The sequence below is a fragment of the Microcebus murinus genome, chromosome X (assembly GCF_040939455.1).
Source record: "Microcebus murinus isolate Inina chromosome X, M.murinus_Inina_mat1.0, whole genome shotgun sequence".
Lineage (NCBI taxonomy): Eukaryota > Metazoa > Chordata > Mammalia > Primates > Cheirogaleidae > Microcebus > Microcebus murinus.
In genome coordinates, this window is record NC_134136.1 from 63,927,988 (window position 1) to 63,944,493 (window position 16,506).

Here is a 16,506-nt window from a genome sequence, read left to right on the forward strand (position 1 = left end):
TCTTCTGCTTTTAAGCTTTAAATACACATCTCCTGTCTTAAGAGGTTTTTGCTTGTCCCGTGTGGTTCCTTATACATAATATCCCATTTCTTGACATTTTATTGCCAAAATACTTGCTGTCTTCATTTTCTTGCCATTGATCCCTCCCTAACTGCACCCCAACTGCTCTCTCAAAGTCATCAATAACTGCCTTCTAGCAAAATCCAATGGCTTCCTCTTGTTCCTCACATCCCTTGCCCTCTGAACCTTCTGTGGCACTCAGCATGCTGACCACTTTCAAATGCTCCTCCTGGAATTTCCATCACACCACACTCCCCAGTTCTCTACCATCCTCTTTGTCTTTTTATTTTCTAGCACTGATTCTTCCTCCCTTCACCCAAGAGGTTTATCCCAAAGGAATGAATGACTAATAGTTAGACTCGCTGCATTAACCTTCCCTGGGGTATCTGCATTTTAAATGAGATTGCTTATTAACCCAAAGTCATGAATCTCTGCCAGAGATATGTCAGGGAGCATAGGAAGATGTTTTGGGAGAGGGAAGACAATTCTAACACCCCATAAATCATACCAGGTGACATAATCAACCTTTCTCCCTTACCCTGGCCCCTTCCTAAGAGAAATAATCCATCTTCAGCCCTCTGTGCTTCTCTCTGAATATTTACTTCCTAGGAAGGCACATCTGTCAGGGACATCTAAATCTCTGCCTTTAACTGTGACCTCTCACCCACATTTCCATAGTACTTTAACAGCTGCCCACAGGAAATCTCTACTTGGATATCTACAGTCACTTGAAAGTTAACAGGTCTGAAGTTACATGTATCATCTCCTTTAGCCCATGGGCCATGACTTCTGTTGACTTACCCTTCTAAAGGTATCTCAATTTTGCCCCTTCTGCTCCATTCCCTCTGCACCACACTGGTCAGGGGGTGCATCTCACTTTCCATCCTTGCTGGCCTGTTTCTAGTCCCATCCCCTCCAGTTTATCTGCCATGCATGGTTGTCAGATAGTGTCAAACACCCACTTCTACTACTCCAGACTCTTTCATTGTTTCAGATTGATGCCTGTAGCATCAATCTGAACTACTCCTGCCTGACTTCTGAGGTCTTGCATAGCCTGACTCTACTTGACTCAATCAACCTTTTCTATCACTATACCCAACATGCTTTTTTCACTCCCTGGTTTCCTTACTTTCCTGCACATTTCTATTCTCTCCTGAGCAAAGAATGACCTCTAACTTATGGAATGCCCCCCTTTTCTTTTCATGCTTCCCATCCTCAAGTCCTAGTTTATAAGGTCTTCTTGATCTTTCCCTTCTCTGAATTTCTATGGACTCCACTGTTGAGATCATAAAATCAGACACTGACTATTTGGTTTGTTTTCTAGTTGCAATATGTGTTTTAATCTGTTTTTAATGAGTTCTTTGAAAGTAGGGATCATTTCTTGTTCTTTCTTCCTATCTCCCACAGTACCTCGCAGAGTGTTGGGCAAAGAATAGATACCCAGTTTATGATTTGAATGTTCTAGCATTTGACTTTGATAAGGAAGAAACATATGAAAGACGGAAGAAATTATGTTGAGATTTGAAACAGCTTACCTCACATGCTCCATACTGCAACATTACTTGTGACATAAAAATCACATTTCCCAAGGTTTTAATATCCTCCCCTTCCCATGCCTGAATAGGTTCAGAAAGTATCTGCAACTCCAGCTGTTTTCTCTTTCTCAGATCTTGGCACTGCCCCTATAGAACCAAATCAGAACATAATGGAATAGGAATTTTTATGAAACAGACCTAAGACAAAATCAAAGTAAGATGTGGCTTCTGACTCTTGGATTCCCACTGAGTCTCTATTTCTCACCATGAATCCCACAACCAGATCTATTCCTGACAGACAGAAAGATCCACTACCCTAAACGTCTAGCCTTGACCCCCAAAAGTTTTATGAGAAATGGCTACTTTTTATTTTGCCAGGGCAACAAAACAAAATGCAGAAGGGGTTTATTTCTCCCTCCCTGTAAAGGGTATGGGAAGGCAAGTAGCCAAATCACATCAGCCAGAGCCAGAAAAGCACCCAGTAGCTTCAGAAGTGCTGGATAGTTTCCCTGTTCGAGCCCTTCTCCACCTTGTCTATCTTTGCATAAAGAGGGCTTTCGTTACAAAGCAATTGTATTTTTCTAACATATGCTTAATTTCCAACAAGGTAACATCCTAAAAATAACAAAAATCAAAAACAAGACTCCAGGGGGCGGAGCAAGATGGCGCACGAATAACACAGCCAGACAGAGTGTCTCTGCAAAAAAGACAGATTTTAGCAGAAATTAGAGGAGAGAAGCAAGAAGACGAGCATACAGCGGACAAGGGCCAGAAGGAGGGGTACCTGAGACCCCGGGAGACTCCACAGGAGGAGGCTGCGGAGGAGAACTGGAGGCTGAGACCACCGGAGTAGCCCAGAGACCAGCGGCAAGGGTAGGTGGATTTGCTGTTTCCCCTCCCCTGCATTCGGGACTGCTGGTGGGCTCCCCAGCGGGTGGAAAGACCTGCGGACACCAGCCCAGAGACCGCCGCCGCCTGCCAGCGGTGAGCCTGTAGCAGACATGGCACCAGGTTCTCAACTTCCTCCGGGCACCTCCGTGTGCACAGACCCGAGCCACGCGGCAGGCGCCATATTGCCTCCTCCCCCCCTCCACCGACCCTACCTGCGGCTGCCCAGAGAGACAATACAGCCACCAGCCGGAGGCACCTCCAGGGAACAGGACCTTCCCATTTGGGACCTTACACCTGACCCAGGGGAACTCAGACTGCGAGCTCCCTACCCGCCCGCCCTCCCAGGTGCTGCTGGCACCGTGTTCCCAGGAGAACAATGCTGACACAGAGGCTGGGAGACACAGACACAGCTTGGGCTCCCTGTGGGTGAATTAGGACCGGAAATCCTCTCCCTGGTGGGGAAAAAGTTTGAACTCTGGGACCCAGAGGTCGGACCTGCAGACCAGATCCCCTGCACCGAGGGCTAGCATTGCCCGGGGCACAGAAGAGTTATACGTGAACAGCCTACTGAGGTGTGTGTGCCTCTAGGGGCAGATCGGCGCCCTAGAGGGCAACCCTCCTCCCAGGAGGAGGCCGTGTGCCCAACCCAGGTGGCATTCCTGTGCAGGAAACCTCCCCGCCGGCATCACGGTCCGGGGAGGCCTGGTGGCTTGTGGTCTGGCCTGCTGGCAGAAGCCCAGGAGTAGCTGCGGACTTGGGGAGGGTGGAAAGAAGCAAGGCCTGCTCCAGACTGCAGGTCTCAGACAGCCCCACCCCCACACACAGACTTTCTGGCTGAGCGGGACCATTCCAGCCCCGCCCTGACAGCTTTCCCTGGAAGCACAGAACAGAACTTTGACCCCTGCTAACAGCCTGAGGGCAGGCTTACCCAACCCAGCTCCGCCCAGAACAAGAGCTGATAACAGGACACAAAATCAACAGTATAGCCTGTTCCTCCAAGCAAACGCCACCTACTGACAGGGACGGCATCTTGCACAGCCTTTCCACGGCACCCACTGACTCAATATACAGGGAGTGGTCCAATTTCACCCACAGACACCACCTAATGCCTCACAAACTAAACAAGGTGTGTGAATACCCAAACAATAACCTAAGGAAAGAAACAACAACTGATCGACATGGGAAGAAATCAGCGAAAGAACTCAAGAAATATGAAGATCCAAACGGAAAACACACCCCCAAAGAGGAGCACCAGCCCCCTAGAAACGGACACCAACCAAAATCAGGCAACCAATATGACAGAAGAAGAATTTTGTATGTGGATCATAAGAACACTCACCCAGCTGCAACAACAACTCAATAACCAACACAAAGAAACCACAAAAAGTCTCCATGATATGGGAAAAGAAATAGACACAATGAAGAAAAGTGTAACTGAACTCCTGGAAATGAAGAATCAATTCAAGGAACTACAAAATACAGTGGAAAGTCTCAACAACAGGGTAGATCAAACAGAAGAAAGAATCTCAGAGCTTGAAGATAACACCCTCCAATTAAATAAATCAGTCACAGAAATAGAGCAGAGAAACAAGAGAAAAGAGCAAAGCCTACAAGAGCTGTGGGATTATGTGAAGAAACCTAATGTGAGGGTCATAGGCTTACCAGAAGGGGAAGAAGACAACACTCAAGGGTTGGACAAGCTGTTTGAAGATATAATAGAGGAAAATTTCCCAGGCCTTGCTCAAAATCTTGATATACAAGTTCAAGAAGGTCAGAGGACCCCTGGGAGATTCAACGCAAACAGGAAGACGTCACGACATGCAGTCATCAGACTGACCAAAGTATCAACTAAAGAGGCCCTTCTAAGAGCTGTAAGACAAAAGAAGCAAGTAACATACAAGGGAAAGCCAATTCGAATAACATCAGACTTCTCTAATGGGACTTTACAAGCAAGGAAAGACTGGGGCCCCATTCTCACTCTTTTGAAACAAAACAATGCCCAGACTAGAATATTATTCCCTGAAAAACTAAGCTTCGTATATGAAGGAGAAATTAAAACATTCTCAGACAAGCAAAGGCTCAGAGAATTCACCAAGACAAGACCAGCCCTACAAGAAGTACTTAAAACAGCGTTACGCACAGAACATCACAATAATAACCCACGAATATAAAAAAAACCAAAACCTAAAGATATTAAAGGCCAGATATTACAATGGCTCAAGACAGAAATCATAGCAACAACATCCAACCCAACAGAACGAACAGTAATCTACCTTACCTATCAGTTCTCTCAATAAATGTGACTGGCTTAAACTCTCCACTCAAGAGACATAGGCTGGCTGAATGGATAAGAAAATACAGGCCAAGTATATGCTGTCTTCAGGAAACACATCTAACCTGCAAGGATGCATATAGACTAAAAATAAAAGGGTGGAGATCAATATTCCAAGCAAATAGAAGCCAAAAGAAGGCTGGTGTGGCAGTTCTAATTTCAGACGATTTAGTTTTTAAACCAACAAAAATTGTAAAAGACAAAGAGGGTCATTATATAATGGTGAAAGGCACAGTCCAACAAGAAGAGATAACAATTTTAAATATATATGCACCCAACTTAGGTTCACCCAGATTCATAAAGCAAACCTTACTGGAGCTAAGCAAATGGACTAATAGCAACTCCATAATCGCCGGAGATTTCAACACCCCACTGACGGCACGAGACAGATCCTCCAAACAGAAAATTAATAAAGAAATAATGGACTTAAACAAAACTCGAGAACAATTGGGTCTGACAGACATCTACAGAACATTCTACCCAAAATCCACTGAATATACGTTCTTCTCATCAGCTCACAGGACATTCTCTAAGATTGACCATATCCTAGGACACAAAGAAAATCTCAAGAAATTTAAAAAAATAGAAATCATACCACGTACCTTCTCAGATCACAGTGGAATAAAACTAGAAATCAACCCTAACAGAAACTCACATTTCTACACAAAAACGTGGAAATTAAACAACCTCCTACTAAATGACTACTTTGTAAATGAAGAAATCAAGACGGAAATAAAAAAGTTCTATGAAGAAAATGACAATGGAGAGACAAGTTATCAACTCCTCTGGGACACAGCTAAAGCAGTTCTGAGAGGAAAGTTTATCTCCATAAATGCCTATAACCAAAAGACAAGAAGATCACAAATAGACAATCTAATGAAACGACTCAAAGAGCTGGAAAAAGAAGAACAGAACAACCCCAAACCCAGCAGAAGAAGTGAAATCAACAAGATCAAATCAGAACTAAACGAAATTGAAAACAGGGAAGCTATTCAGGAGATTGATAAAACAAAAAGTTGGTTCTTTGAAAAAATAAACAAAATTGACACACCATTGGCTAAGCTAACGAAAAGCAGAAAAGAGAAATCTCTAATAAGCTCCATCAGGAACAAAAAAGGAGATATCACAACTGATCCCAAAGAGATACAAGATACAATTTATGAATACTACAAAAATCTTTATGCACACAAACTGGAAAATGTGGAGGAGATGGACAAATTTCTAGAAACACACAGCCTCCCTAGGCTCAACCAGGAAGAAATAGATTCCCTGAACAGACCAATCTCAACAGCTGAAATAGAAACAGCAATTAAAAATCTTCCTAAAAAGAAACGTCCCGGTCCAGATGGCTTCACACCCGAATTTTACCACACTTACAAAGAAGAACTAGTACCTATCTTGCAGAAACTATTCCACAACATCGAGAAGAACAGAAACCTCCCCGACACCTTTTAGGAAGTGAATATTACTCTGATACCAAAACCAGGAAAGGATGCAACAAAAAAAGAAAACTACAGACCAATATCCCTAATTAATATAGATGCAAAAATTTTCAACAAAATCTTAGCTAACCGAATCCAGACACTTATCAAAAAAATAATCCACCACGACCAAGTGGGCTTCATCCCAGGGATGCAGGGATGGTTCAACATACGTAAATCTATAAATGCAATTCACCACATAAACAGAAGCAAAAACAAAGACCACATGATTCTTTCAATAGATACAGAAAAAGCTTTTGACAAAATTCAACACCCTTTCATGATACGGACACTTAAGAAAATAGGCATAAAAGGGACATACCTAAAAATGATACAAGCCATATATGACAGACCCATAGCCAACATCATACTGAATGGGGAAAAATTGAAATCATTCCCACTTAGAACTGGAACCAGACAAGGCTGCCCACTATCTCCACTTCTGTTCAACATAGTGCTGGAAGTCTTGGCTACAGCAATCAGACAGGAAAATGGAATCAAAGGTATCCAAATAGGGGCAGAAGAGATCAAACTTTCACTGTTTGCTGATGATATGATATTGTATCTAGAAAACCCCAAGGATTCAACCAAGAAACTCCTGGAACTGATCAATGAATTTAGTAAAGTCTCAGGATACAAAATCAATACACAGAAATCAGAGGCATTCATATACGCCAACAACAATCTAATTGAGAACCAAATCAAAGACTCAATTCCCTTCACAATAGCAACAAAGAAATTAAAGTACCTAGGAATATACTTAACCAAGGACGTAAAAGACCTCTACAGGGAGAACTATGAAACACTGAGGAAGGAAATAGCAGAAGATGTAAACAGATGAAAATCCATACCATGCTCGTGGATCGGCAGACTCAATATCTTCAAAATGTCTATACTACCCAAACTGATCTACAGATTCAATGCAATACCTATTAAAATCCCATCAGCATTCTTCACAGATATAGAAAAAATAATTTTACGCTTCCTATGGAACCAAAGAAGACCCCGAATATCAAGAGCAATTCTAGGCAACAAAAACAAAATGGGAGGCATTAATATGCCAGATATCAAACTATACTACAAAGCTGTAGTAATTAAAACAATATGGTATTGGCACAAAAATAGGAATATTGACCAGTGGAACAGATGTGAGAATCCTGATATAAAACCATCCTCATATAGTCATCTAATCTTTGACAAAGCAGACAAAAACATACGCTGGGGAAAAGAATCCCTCTTCAATAAATGGTGCTGGGAAAACTGGATAGCCACCTGTAGAAGGCTAAAACAGGACCCACACCTTTCACCTCTCACAAAAACCAACTCACGCTGGATAACAGACTTAAACCTAAGGTATGAAACTATTAGAACTCTAGAGGAAAAAGTTGGAAACACTCTCCTAGACATTGACCTGGGCAAAGAGTTTATGAAGAAGTCCCCAAAGGCAATCACAGCAGCAACAAAAATAAATAAATGGGACATGATCAAACTACAAAGCTTCTGCACAGCCAAAGAAATAGTCATGAAAGTAAACAGACAACCTACAGAATTGGAGAAAATTTTTGCATCCTATGCATCCGATAAGGGACTGATAACTAGAATATACTTAGAACTCACGAAAATTAGGAAGAAAAAATCAAATAACCCCATTAAAAAGTGGGCAAAGGACTTGAACAGAAATTTTTCTAAAGAAGACAGAAGAATGGCCAACAAACATATGAAGAAATGCTCATCATCTCTAATCATCAGGGAAATGCAAATCAAAACCACAATGAGATATCACTTAACCCCAGTGAGAATGGCCTTTATCAAAAAATCTCCAAACAATAAATGCTGGCGTGGTTGCGGAGAGAGAGGAACACTCCTACACTGCTGGTGGGACTGCAAACTAGTTCAACCTCTGTGGAAAGCAATATGGAGATACCTTAAAGCGATACAAGTGAATCTACCATTTGATCCAGCAATCCCATTGCTGGGCATCTACCCAAATGATCCAATGACACTCTACAAAAAAGACACCTGCACTCGAATGTTTATAGCAGCACAATTCATAATTGCAAGGCTGTGGAAACAGCCCAAGTGCCCATCAATCCAAGAATGGATTAATAAAATGTGGTATATGTATACCATGGAGTACTATTCAGCTCTAAGAAACAATGGTGATATAGCACATCTTATATTTTCCTGGTTAGAGCTGGAACTCATACTACTAAGTGAAGTATCCCAAGAATGGAAAAACAAGCACCAGATATATTCTCCAGGAAACTGGTATTAACTGAGTAGCACCTAAGTGGACACATAGGTACTACAGTAATAGGGTATTGGGCAGGTGGGAGGGGGAGGGGGCGGGTATATACATACATAATGAGTGAGATGTGCACCATCTGGGGGATGGTCATGATGGAGACTCAGACTTTTGGGGGGCAGGGGGGAAATGGGCATTTCTTGAAACCTTAAAATCTGTACCCCCATAATATGCCGAAATAAAAAAATAAAAAAATAAAAAAAAAAAACAAAAACAAGACTCCAGGAATAATAGAAAAAGAGAAAATTAAATTCTTTATGCCACAGTGTATCACACTGATCTTATAACGAAAGACAGGCACTGCTGTACTTTGTTTAGGGACTAATAGTAGATGGCTGTGAAAAAATAATAAATTTTTATTCCTAAAAGGATTAGAGAGAGATATAACTGAATTTCATGGTGACATACTAAAAATTCAAACCAAGATACAATTTACACTTTTCCAACGCCACGTGAAATATAAATGCTATATACATACTATATATATATTTGGATATATATATGTAATATATACATTTTTTAAATCAGTGCTTCAGAAAGTGTGAGGTTATCTTAGAGTACTTTAAGAGCATGCATTCCAAATTTAGTACAAAAAATAACCACATGGTTAGTTATGTTACTGTTTCCAAATGAATGTAATGTAATAGTGTTTTGGGATCTGTTTTCTAAAAAAAAAAAAAAAAAATCTCTGCTGCCCTTTCAGCTAAGTGGAGACTTGAAGAAATAAATTCACTGTATACATATTTTGGAAGCACCTACAATAGGAATAAATATACTATAACCATCAAAGCAAGTTTTACAACATAATCAGAAAGGAATACAGGTATTTCAAAAAGAGGCATTTTATATTCCCATTTACATAGGAAAAAATAAGACAGGCACAAATTATAATGCCATGGGTTTCAACTGTTCTATTAGCTTGAGACATGCAAAACTGCCAATATTTGGACTGTTTTTCACCTACAACAACAGCAATTTTAACCTAATACCTTACTCTGGTCTTCAACTTGCTGTTTAACCATGGACACATCAGTTACTGATCATTCAACAGCAATGAAAATGAGGTGATGGTGAATTTTGCATCACAACCTTACAAAAAGGATCAATAACAAAACATTCATTCAAATCATTTGGAATGCTAAAGAAATAACTGAAATGAAGCTAAACTTAATCAGTCACCCTAAATAAAGTTTTCTTTCCTTCTAAAATGGCACAAAGTGGTTTCACATCAGTGGGTTCAAGAAGACACATTAACCATCACGCTGAAGATACAAGATTACGGATACCTTTGATAGCAACTGAGATAAAGCAATTGTATTTTAGTCATTTGGGTTTTTTTTTTTCCTTTTAGATTTGATGAAGGATTTATTCCTCATGTGCAAAGAACAAACTCACACCTTTTAGCATAAGTAGTTGAATCCAGTATTGATGCCAATCAGTGAATGATGAGTTACACAGACATAAGGTGAGCAACAGGGGTAAAGACAAAGAGACGAAAGGAAACCCCCCACCTACACACCAATGCTTAATGTGGCCGAGACTGTAAACGTGATTGCTTTATACCCTTGGCCTGGCAACCTTTCATAGGTAAGCATGATTTTTGGAGCACAAAATTAAATGAAACAATCACTGCAATACTGTCATGAAAGCTTATTGTTTCCATTCCAAAGACCTTTGCATAAGGAAAGAAATGTTACACACAAATCACTCTCTCAGGAACAAAATATATAAAATGGAGAATTATAATTTTAAAGCATCACCTACCATGAGAGTTTTGAATGCTATGATTGCTTTCAGAATATCTTGATGATCTGGATGAGTATCCTATCAAAGGAATACATTTGAAAACAATATTAGAAGAGAACAGATCAGTAGTTGCAAGGAACTGGGGGGCAAGGAAGGTGTGGCTACAAAGAGATAGCAAGAGAGAATTTTTGTGAGTGATGGAACTGTTCAATTGTGGTGGTGGTAACAAGAAACCATACCTATGTTAAAATTTATAGAACCATGCACTAGAAAAAAAGTCAATTTTATGTATGCTAAATTAAAAATTAAAAAATAGAACAGCAGTTGAGCATTTGGAATCGCAACACACTCAATTATTAGGTGATTAAGAAATTAAGACAGGTGATCACACATGATATATTTAATAACATAGCAAGTGTGGTTATTGAGACAAGAGTTCCCATTTCCCTTTTTGTTATTATACTTTGGATAATAAATATTTAATAATAAATATAGTAACTAAATAATTATTTGGGGGACATCATTAGGTCATGTTGTTGGTAGATGATAGGAGGTAGGGAATTATGGAAACAGAGGGATAGTTAGAGAAAAATCAATCTAATCTCATTTCCTAAAATGCCTCCATTTTCTCTCAGTAGTATCAACATGGCAGAGGAAAAAATTCCAAGTTTCATACCATGTGCTCCTTCTTAAGCAAGGCTTTTACATACCATCTGCAGTTCCATGGTACTTGCAATCTTGAAAAGTGGACAGAGTCAAAAATGGCTTTGAGGAACCCACAACTCCATAACTGTTTACGAAGGAAAGATAAGTATTCTTGGGGGGTAGATATGTACCTAACATTGGGACATATGGGGTATATAAGTGTACTTAACGTTGGGCATGAATGTACACCTAACCCTTGCAACTCTGCTAGAGTAATGGGAAGACCGAATCTCCTGATCAAGTAGGCTCAGGTGATAAAAGACAGAAATGAACAAATTAGGTGTCTTATCCAAGCCAAGGATGGCATCGCTCATGAAAAGAAATGTTGATTTGGGGGGCAGGTTATATGGGGAAAAAAAAAGAAACTTTGTACTCCTTTATAGTAAAATTTATCCTTACCAAAATCAGCTGACAACTGAGAATTTCACGTTCTTTTCTACTGTTAGCCAGAAGCCATGACACATGATCAGAAATCTGGAGAAAGTGTCTTACCCGGTACTAGACTAATACTAAAGGTATGTATTATCTCATGGTGGGAAGTGAAAGGCAGCCAAAGACATGTGACCAACAGCAAATGGAGGCAGGAGTAGAAACAGGCTCCACTACAGGGAAGGCCAAGATAGAGGTGTTCCAGGCAATAGGAACATCTGGGATTTTTTTTCTCCCCCAACTAAGTGCATATTTGTATTTCAGCACTGAGCACTAACAGAAACTGAGGCCACTAATTTCCGGATTTTTGTGATAAGCAAGGAGGGGTAAACCTCAAACGGTTGAGCCAACTGGTTTAGCTTATGGAAAGGCATCCAGAGGTCAACACCTTCCCGAGCCCTAACTGAAATTTCATTCTGGCAGGCTTTACTCACCAGGTCCCCACTGCCTCCAGCTTTCAGGCAGGTCAAATACCATGAGAATGTGGTTTCGCTCAGAGTACATGCTTTCAATCCTTACAAATGCTGACAAGCCCTGTAGAATGCACCCTATTTCTTTAAAGATAATCAAACCCTTTAAAACCTCAAAACCTTTCCCCAGACACAGGAAGAGCAACTAGGGTAAATGCAGCCTTCCCCAGCGGGCCCTCCTCTCCCACCCACACTCAGTCCCCCATGCACTATCGTGAAAGAACAGCTCAAGGAGCTAGTGCTGCTTATTGGGTTTTTTTTTTTTTTTTTTTGAAACAGTCTCGTTTTGTTGCCCAGGCTAGAGTGAGTGCCATGGCATCAGCCTAGCTCACAGCAACCTCAAACTCCTGGGGTGAAGCAATTCTTCTGCCTCAGCCTCCCGAGTAGCTGGGACTACAGGCATGTGCCACCATGCCCAACTAATTTTTTCTATATATATTAGTTGGCCAATTAATTTCATTCTATTTATAGTAGAGACGGAGTCTCGCTCTTGCTCAGGCTGGTTTCGAACTCCTGACCTCGAGCAATCTGCCCGTCTCGGCCTCCCAGAGTGCTAGGATTACAGGTGTGAGCCACCACGTGCGGCCTTCTTATTGGTTTTTAATAACAAGAGGATTTGGGCTTTGATGAGAAAATATTCAATTATCAGGCCTCATTGCAAAATCTTAATATTTAGAAAGCATTACAGCTGTGCCACAACTGTTGCAAGTAAAGTGTAATTGGATAAACAAAAATGTGAGGGGCCCTTGACATAGATGCATGGAGAGATACCACTAATATTGTATCCTATTTATTAATCTTTCAGGAGTACCAAAATCTTCCATTATAATCCAGAGTCAGAAAGCTGAATGATTGCAGTGCTCTAGAGATAAATATTCCTGTCTATAATGAGCATGTTCTTTGTTTTTCTGATATTGGTTTGGTTTATCTCCCACAATAAAGTTGGTTAATATACCAAACAACAGAAGATTGCTCGGTCTGATTTTGACTGAAACACCATTTACAGATAAGAGGGCAAAAGGAAACCTAAGTCAACCAGTAAGCACAAATTTGAGGGAAGCAACAGGACCAAAGGTTGGAAGAGAAGAGAGGGGAGGGAGAATGATCATGAACATTTGGTAATAACGAACGAGATCTTATTTTGCTTCATAAAGAAGAAAATTAGAAACCTGAAAACAGGGAAGATCAGATAAAGTAAATTTTGAAACCAAGGCATATTCTGGATTCCTCTGCTAGTCTACTTTGGAGGCAGACTGACTGTTTCCTCCAGAGCAGAGGAACGTACTTGGTACACGAGCTTGAAAAAGCTCACCTTCCCTTACCTCCATATGCCGTTCCAACTCTTGCAAGAGAGTAACATACTTTTCCAGTCGCATGAATGGTTTGCTGAGGCTTGTGGTTAAAATGAGGATACCTGGGCTAGATGCACCTTGATTTTCCATAAATTTTTCCAGATCATCACTAGCAAAAGAATGAATACAATTTTGTTATTGCTGAATATCCCATGTAAAGAATTATCCATATTTTGCTGTAATTCACATAGTACAAAACCAAATAAAAATGTGTTTCACTAGTCCAAATGCTGTTCAATCCATTTCAACTCAATTCAATTGGCTTTATTCACCTTCCCTTATGCAATCAGCACTGTGCCCAGCACTAGGGCTCCAGTGGTGAGCCAGACACTGGTAAACTCTGGTGTCATTTACTCACTTAACAGTTACTGATTGAGTGTCTACTAAGGGGCAGGCTCTGCTCTCTGATGGGGATACAGCAGCAAACAAAAAAACCCTCACCATTAAGGATCCTGCATCCATGGGCATGGGGTATACAGCCTACCAGATGACCTCAACCTAAGGTTTAAAAAATAGATTTTCTTAATCACTTCAAACATTCTAGTTACTGGCTGGTCAGGTGCCAAGGGTAGCAATTCACCAAGTGCTCCCTATCACCCACGTGTAATATTCTAGAATCCAGTGCTACATTCAGATAGCAGCATATTTGCAATGACTAACCACAAAGTCACTCAGACTAGGATCTAAAACCAGTGCAGGTTACCCAAACCTTTCCACAAGGCAGCAACTTGGTGAAAAAAATTATTAATATTTTATGAACCATGTCCTATAAATGTCTAATTCTAAGCTGGTGCTTTCTCTGTCATTTAGCACCCTTCTAGATTGCCTCCTTTCCACCAACAAGGGTGTTGAATCCTGGGGCTGCAAGATCATTTTAATATACATTTGAGCTAAATATTATTAGAGAAGAAAACCTACTGCTTAACTGACAGCAAATTTTGAAACTTTGCTTGATCACCTCCTTGGTTGGCCACACATATCCAGTCAGTCATGAGTCTTTTTGGATCTGTTTATTCCTTTCCATTCTCACTGCCACTGTCTTAGTTCAGGCCTCCAGCTCATCCCACCTGGCTCACTTCAATAGACCCAGTGGTCTCCTGACTTCCAGGCTTTTTCCGGGCCCTGCAGTCCACCACGTTAATTGCATTATTTTCCCACTCAGGAACTTCTGAGTGCCTACAAGATCAAGTCTTAACTTTTTCGACTCCTACTGGCCCCACCAACATTTTTCACCTCTCCACACCAGGAGGACCCCCTGCTGTAGAGTGACCTACTTATTCTCCCTAGAACACATCATATGCCGTAGTTCCCAACTGTGCTGCGTTGCTATAGATTGTGAAGTATGTTCAAAGAAACTTGTTATCAGTAACAAAATAGTAGGGGGCTGGGAATGGAGTGGATTGCAAGTTATCCCTATTAATAATAGACACTGTCCCTCCTTGCGCATTTGCAAGCAGCAGAGAAAAGGAGGTAGTTTCAGCTAATGTACCAGCAGCCTTGAGTCATGCAGTATCACACATACGTCAGAGGAAAAAAATGCTGGGAATGGCTGCTTTAATGAAAGCTAGATCATATCTGAGTGGTCACATCTAACAGTCGCTGCTGACCATTTTGTCAGTTTTTGCAGTTTTGTTCTAGAAGCAGCTAGAGAGAAGTGCCTTAGACTTGGAGTCATAAAACAGATTTGGTGATCCTGGATGAATTGTCTGAGCCTCAACTGAGTCATCTGTAAAAGACAGATAAAACCTACTTCCTAATAAAAGTATGAAGATTAAATATTAGGGATTTTAAGGCTACTATTTCATGCTAAGAATTTTACAAGCATTCGTTCTAGTTTAATATTCACAACAATATTTCAACATAGATATTCCCCCCATTTTACAGATGAGAAACCTGAGACTCAAGAAGGGTGAGTTAACAGCTAACAAGTGACTAAGGTGGGATTCATACCCAGGTCTGAAGCCAAAGCCTCGGGTCTTGTCATGATACAATACTGCCTCTCTACAGGAAAGTACAGTATTTTGTAAACTTTAAAGTAGTCAATAGATGCATTTTTATTACTATTATGATTATTCCAAACAAATACCTTGTTAACATCACATCTTTAAAAACTACCAGTACCTGTGATTTCCAACTTAATGAAAATTGAATTGATGTTTAATTTCCAACCAAGAGCATAAAGTGCATAAAGAGGTTTAAAAATTCATGGCATATTAAATATAATTAGGGAAATAGCTCAGATTTGAAGAGTGCATTTGAGTAGAAATGTAATTTGGAGAAAATCACTTTCCTAATTTCTTTTCAATTTGGTAAACAAGTCTTATTTTTTTCCTCATGACTAAATAATTGCCTGCATCCTCGACATTCTACTCTAATCGATGCAAGAGTTACAGCAATTAAAAGCATATGTTAATGTGCACTTTGTTATTACTTTTCATGCAGCAGTCTAATTTCTAGGTTTGCTAAATATTATAAAAATTCAAAAATTTTCAACACAACATGAGATCACTGTTTTTGATTAAAACACTGGTTCTTGGAAAGAAAAGAAAATTTTATTACTGCAAAAAAAGAATAAAACTGTCCTATAAAGCCCATTTATCTATGATAAAATAAATTCTAAAAGACACATTTTACTTAGCCAAATAAATTTAATACACAAATATTGTTATACTAAAGAACAATCTGTCTTTAAAATGCAGTTTTTATACAGCCCATTCAAAATGGCAATGGGCTAAGATTTTCTTTTCAAGCTTAACATGTTCTGTATATGGGTTGTAATACAATAGAAGCAGTTCTCAATGTAAGAATGCTGTTTAAAACTCAGCACATTTGCTTCATAGAATGTATGATGGATGGTGCTCTGGTACAAACTGGGTTGGGATGGAAAGCTGAAGAAAAAACTATGTACATTATAATAACACTACAGAGCTTAACTTTCTCATATAACAGTGTTTCTGTGGAACCTTTGTATAGATTTCTAATTTGAATGTTCATGACTCTACCTAGCAGAGGGAATCACTGTGGCCCAAATGGGGAGGCCTGGGCTTCTGACTAGTGGAAAATCCCAGGGGTGCTGCTCACACTGGGTTGGGTGGATCCCTGTTTTCCTTTTTATATTTATCTAATTCCAGAGATATGACTGTATGCTCCCTTTTTTTTTTTTTTTTTTTATGAGCCAGGGTCTTGCTCTGTTGCCCAGG

At 40.2% G+C, this 16,506-nt stretch overlaps 1 protein-coding gene across 4 annotated transcripts in view; it reads right to left on the reverse strand.

The window, feature by feature from the left end:
* The window catches only part of ARHGEF6 (Rac/Cdc42 guanine nucleotide exchange factor 6), a 116,880-nt gene that overhangs the window by 17,890 nt on the left and 82,484 nt on the right, over positions 1 to 16,506 (reverse strand). For all 4 annotated transcript variants that reach the window (XM_075999396.1, XM_012756353.3, XM_012756355.3 and 1 more), the window contains 3 exons: positions 13,277 to 13,415; positions 10,369 to 10,428; positions 1,596 to 1,742 (listed from right to left, as the gene is read on the reverse strand). In XM_075999396.1, the coding sequence (XP_075855511.1) occupies positions 1,596 to 1,742; positions 10,369 to 10,428; positions 13,277 to 13,415 (346 nt within the window). The remainder of the gene's footprint in view (positions 1 to 1,595; positions 1,743 to 10,368; positions 10,429 to 13,276; positions 13,416 to 16,506) is intronic.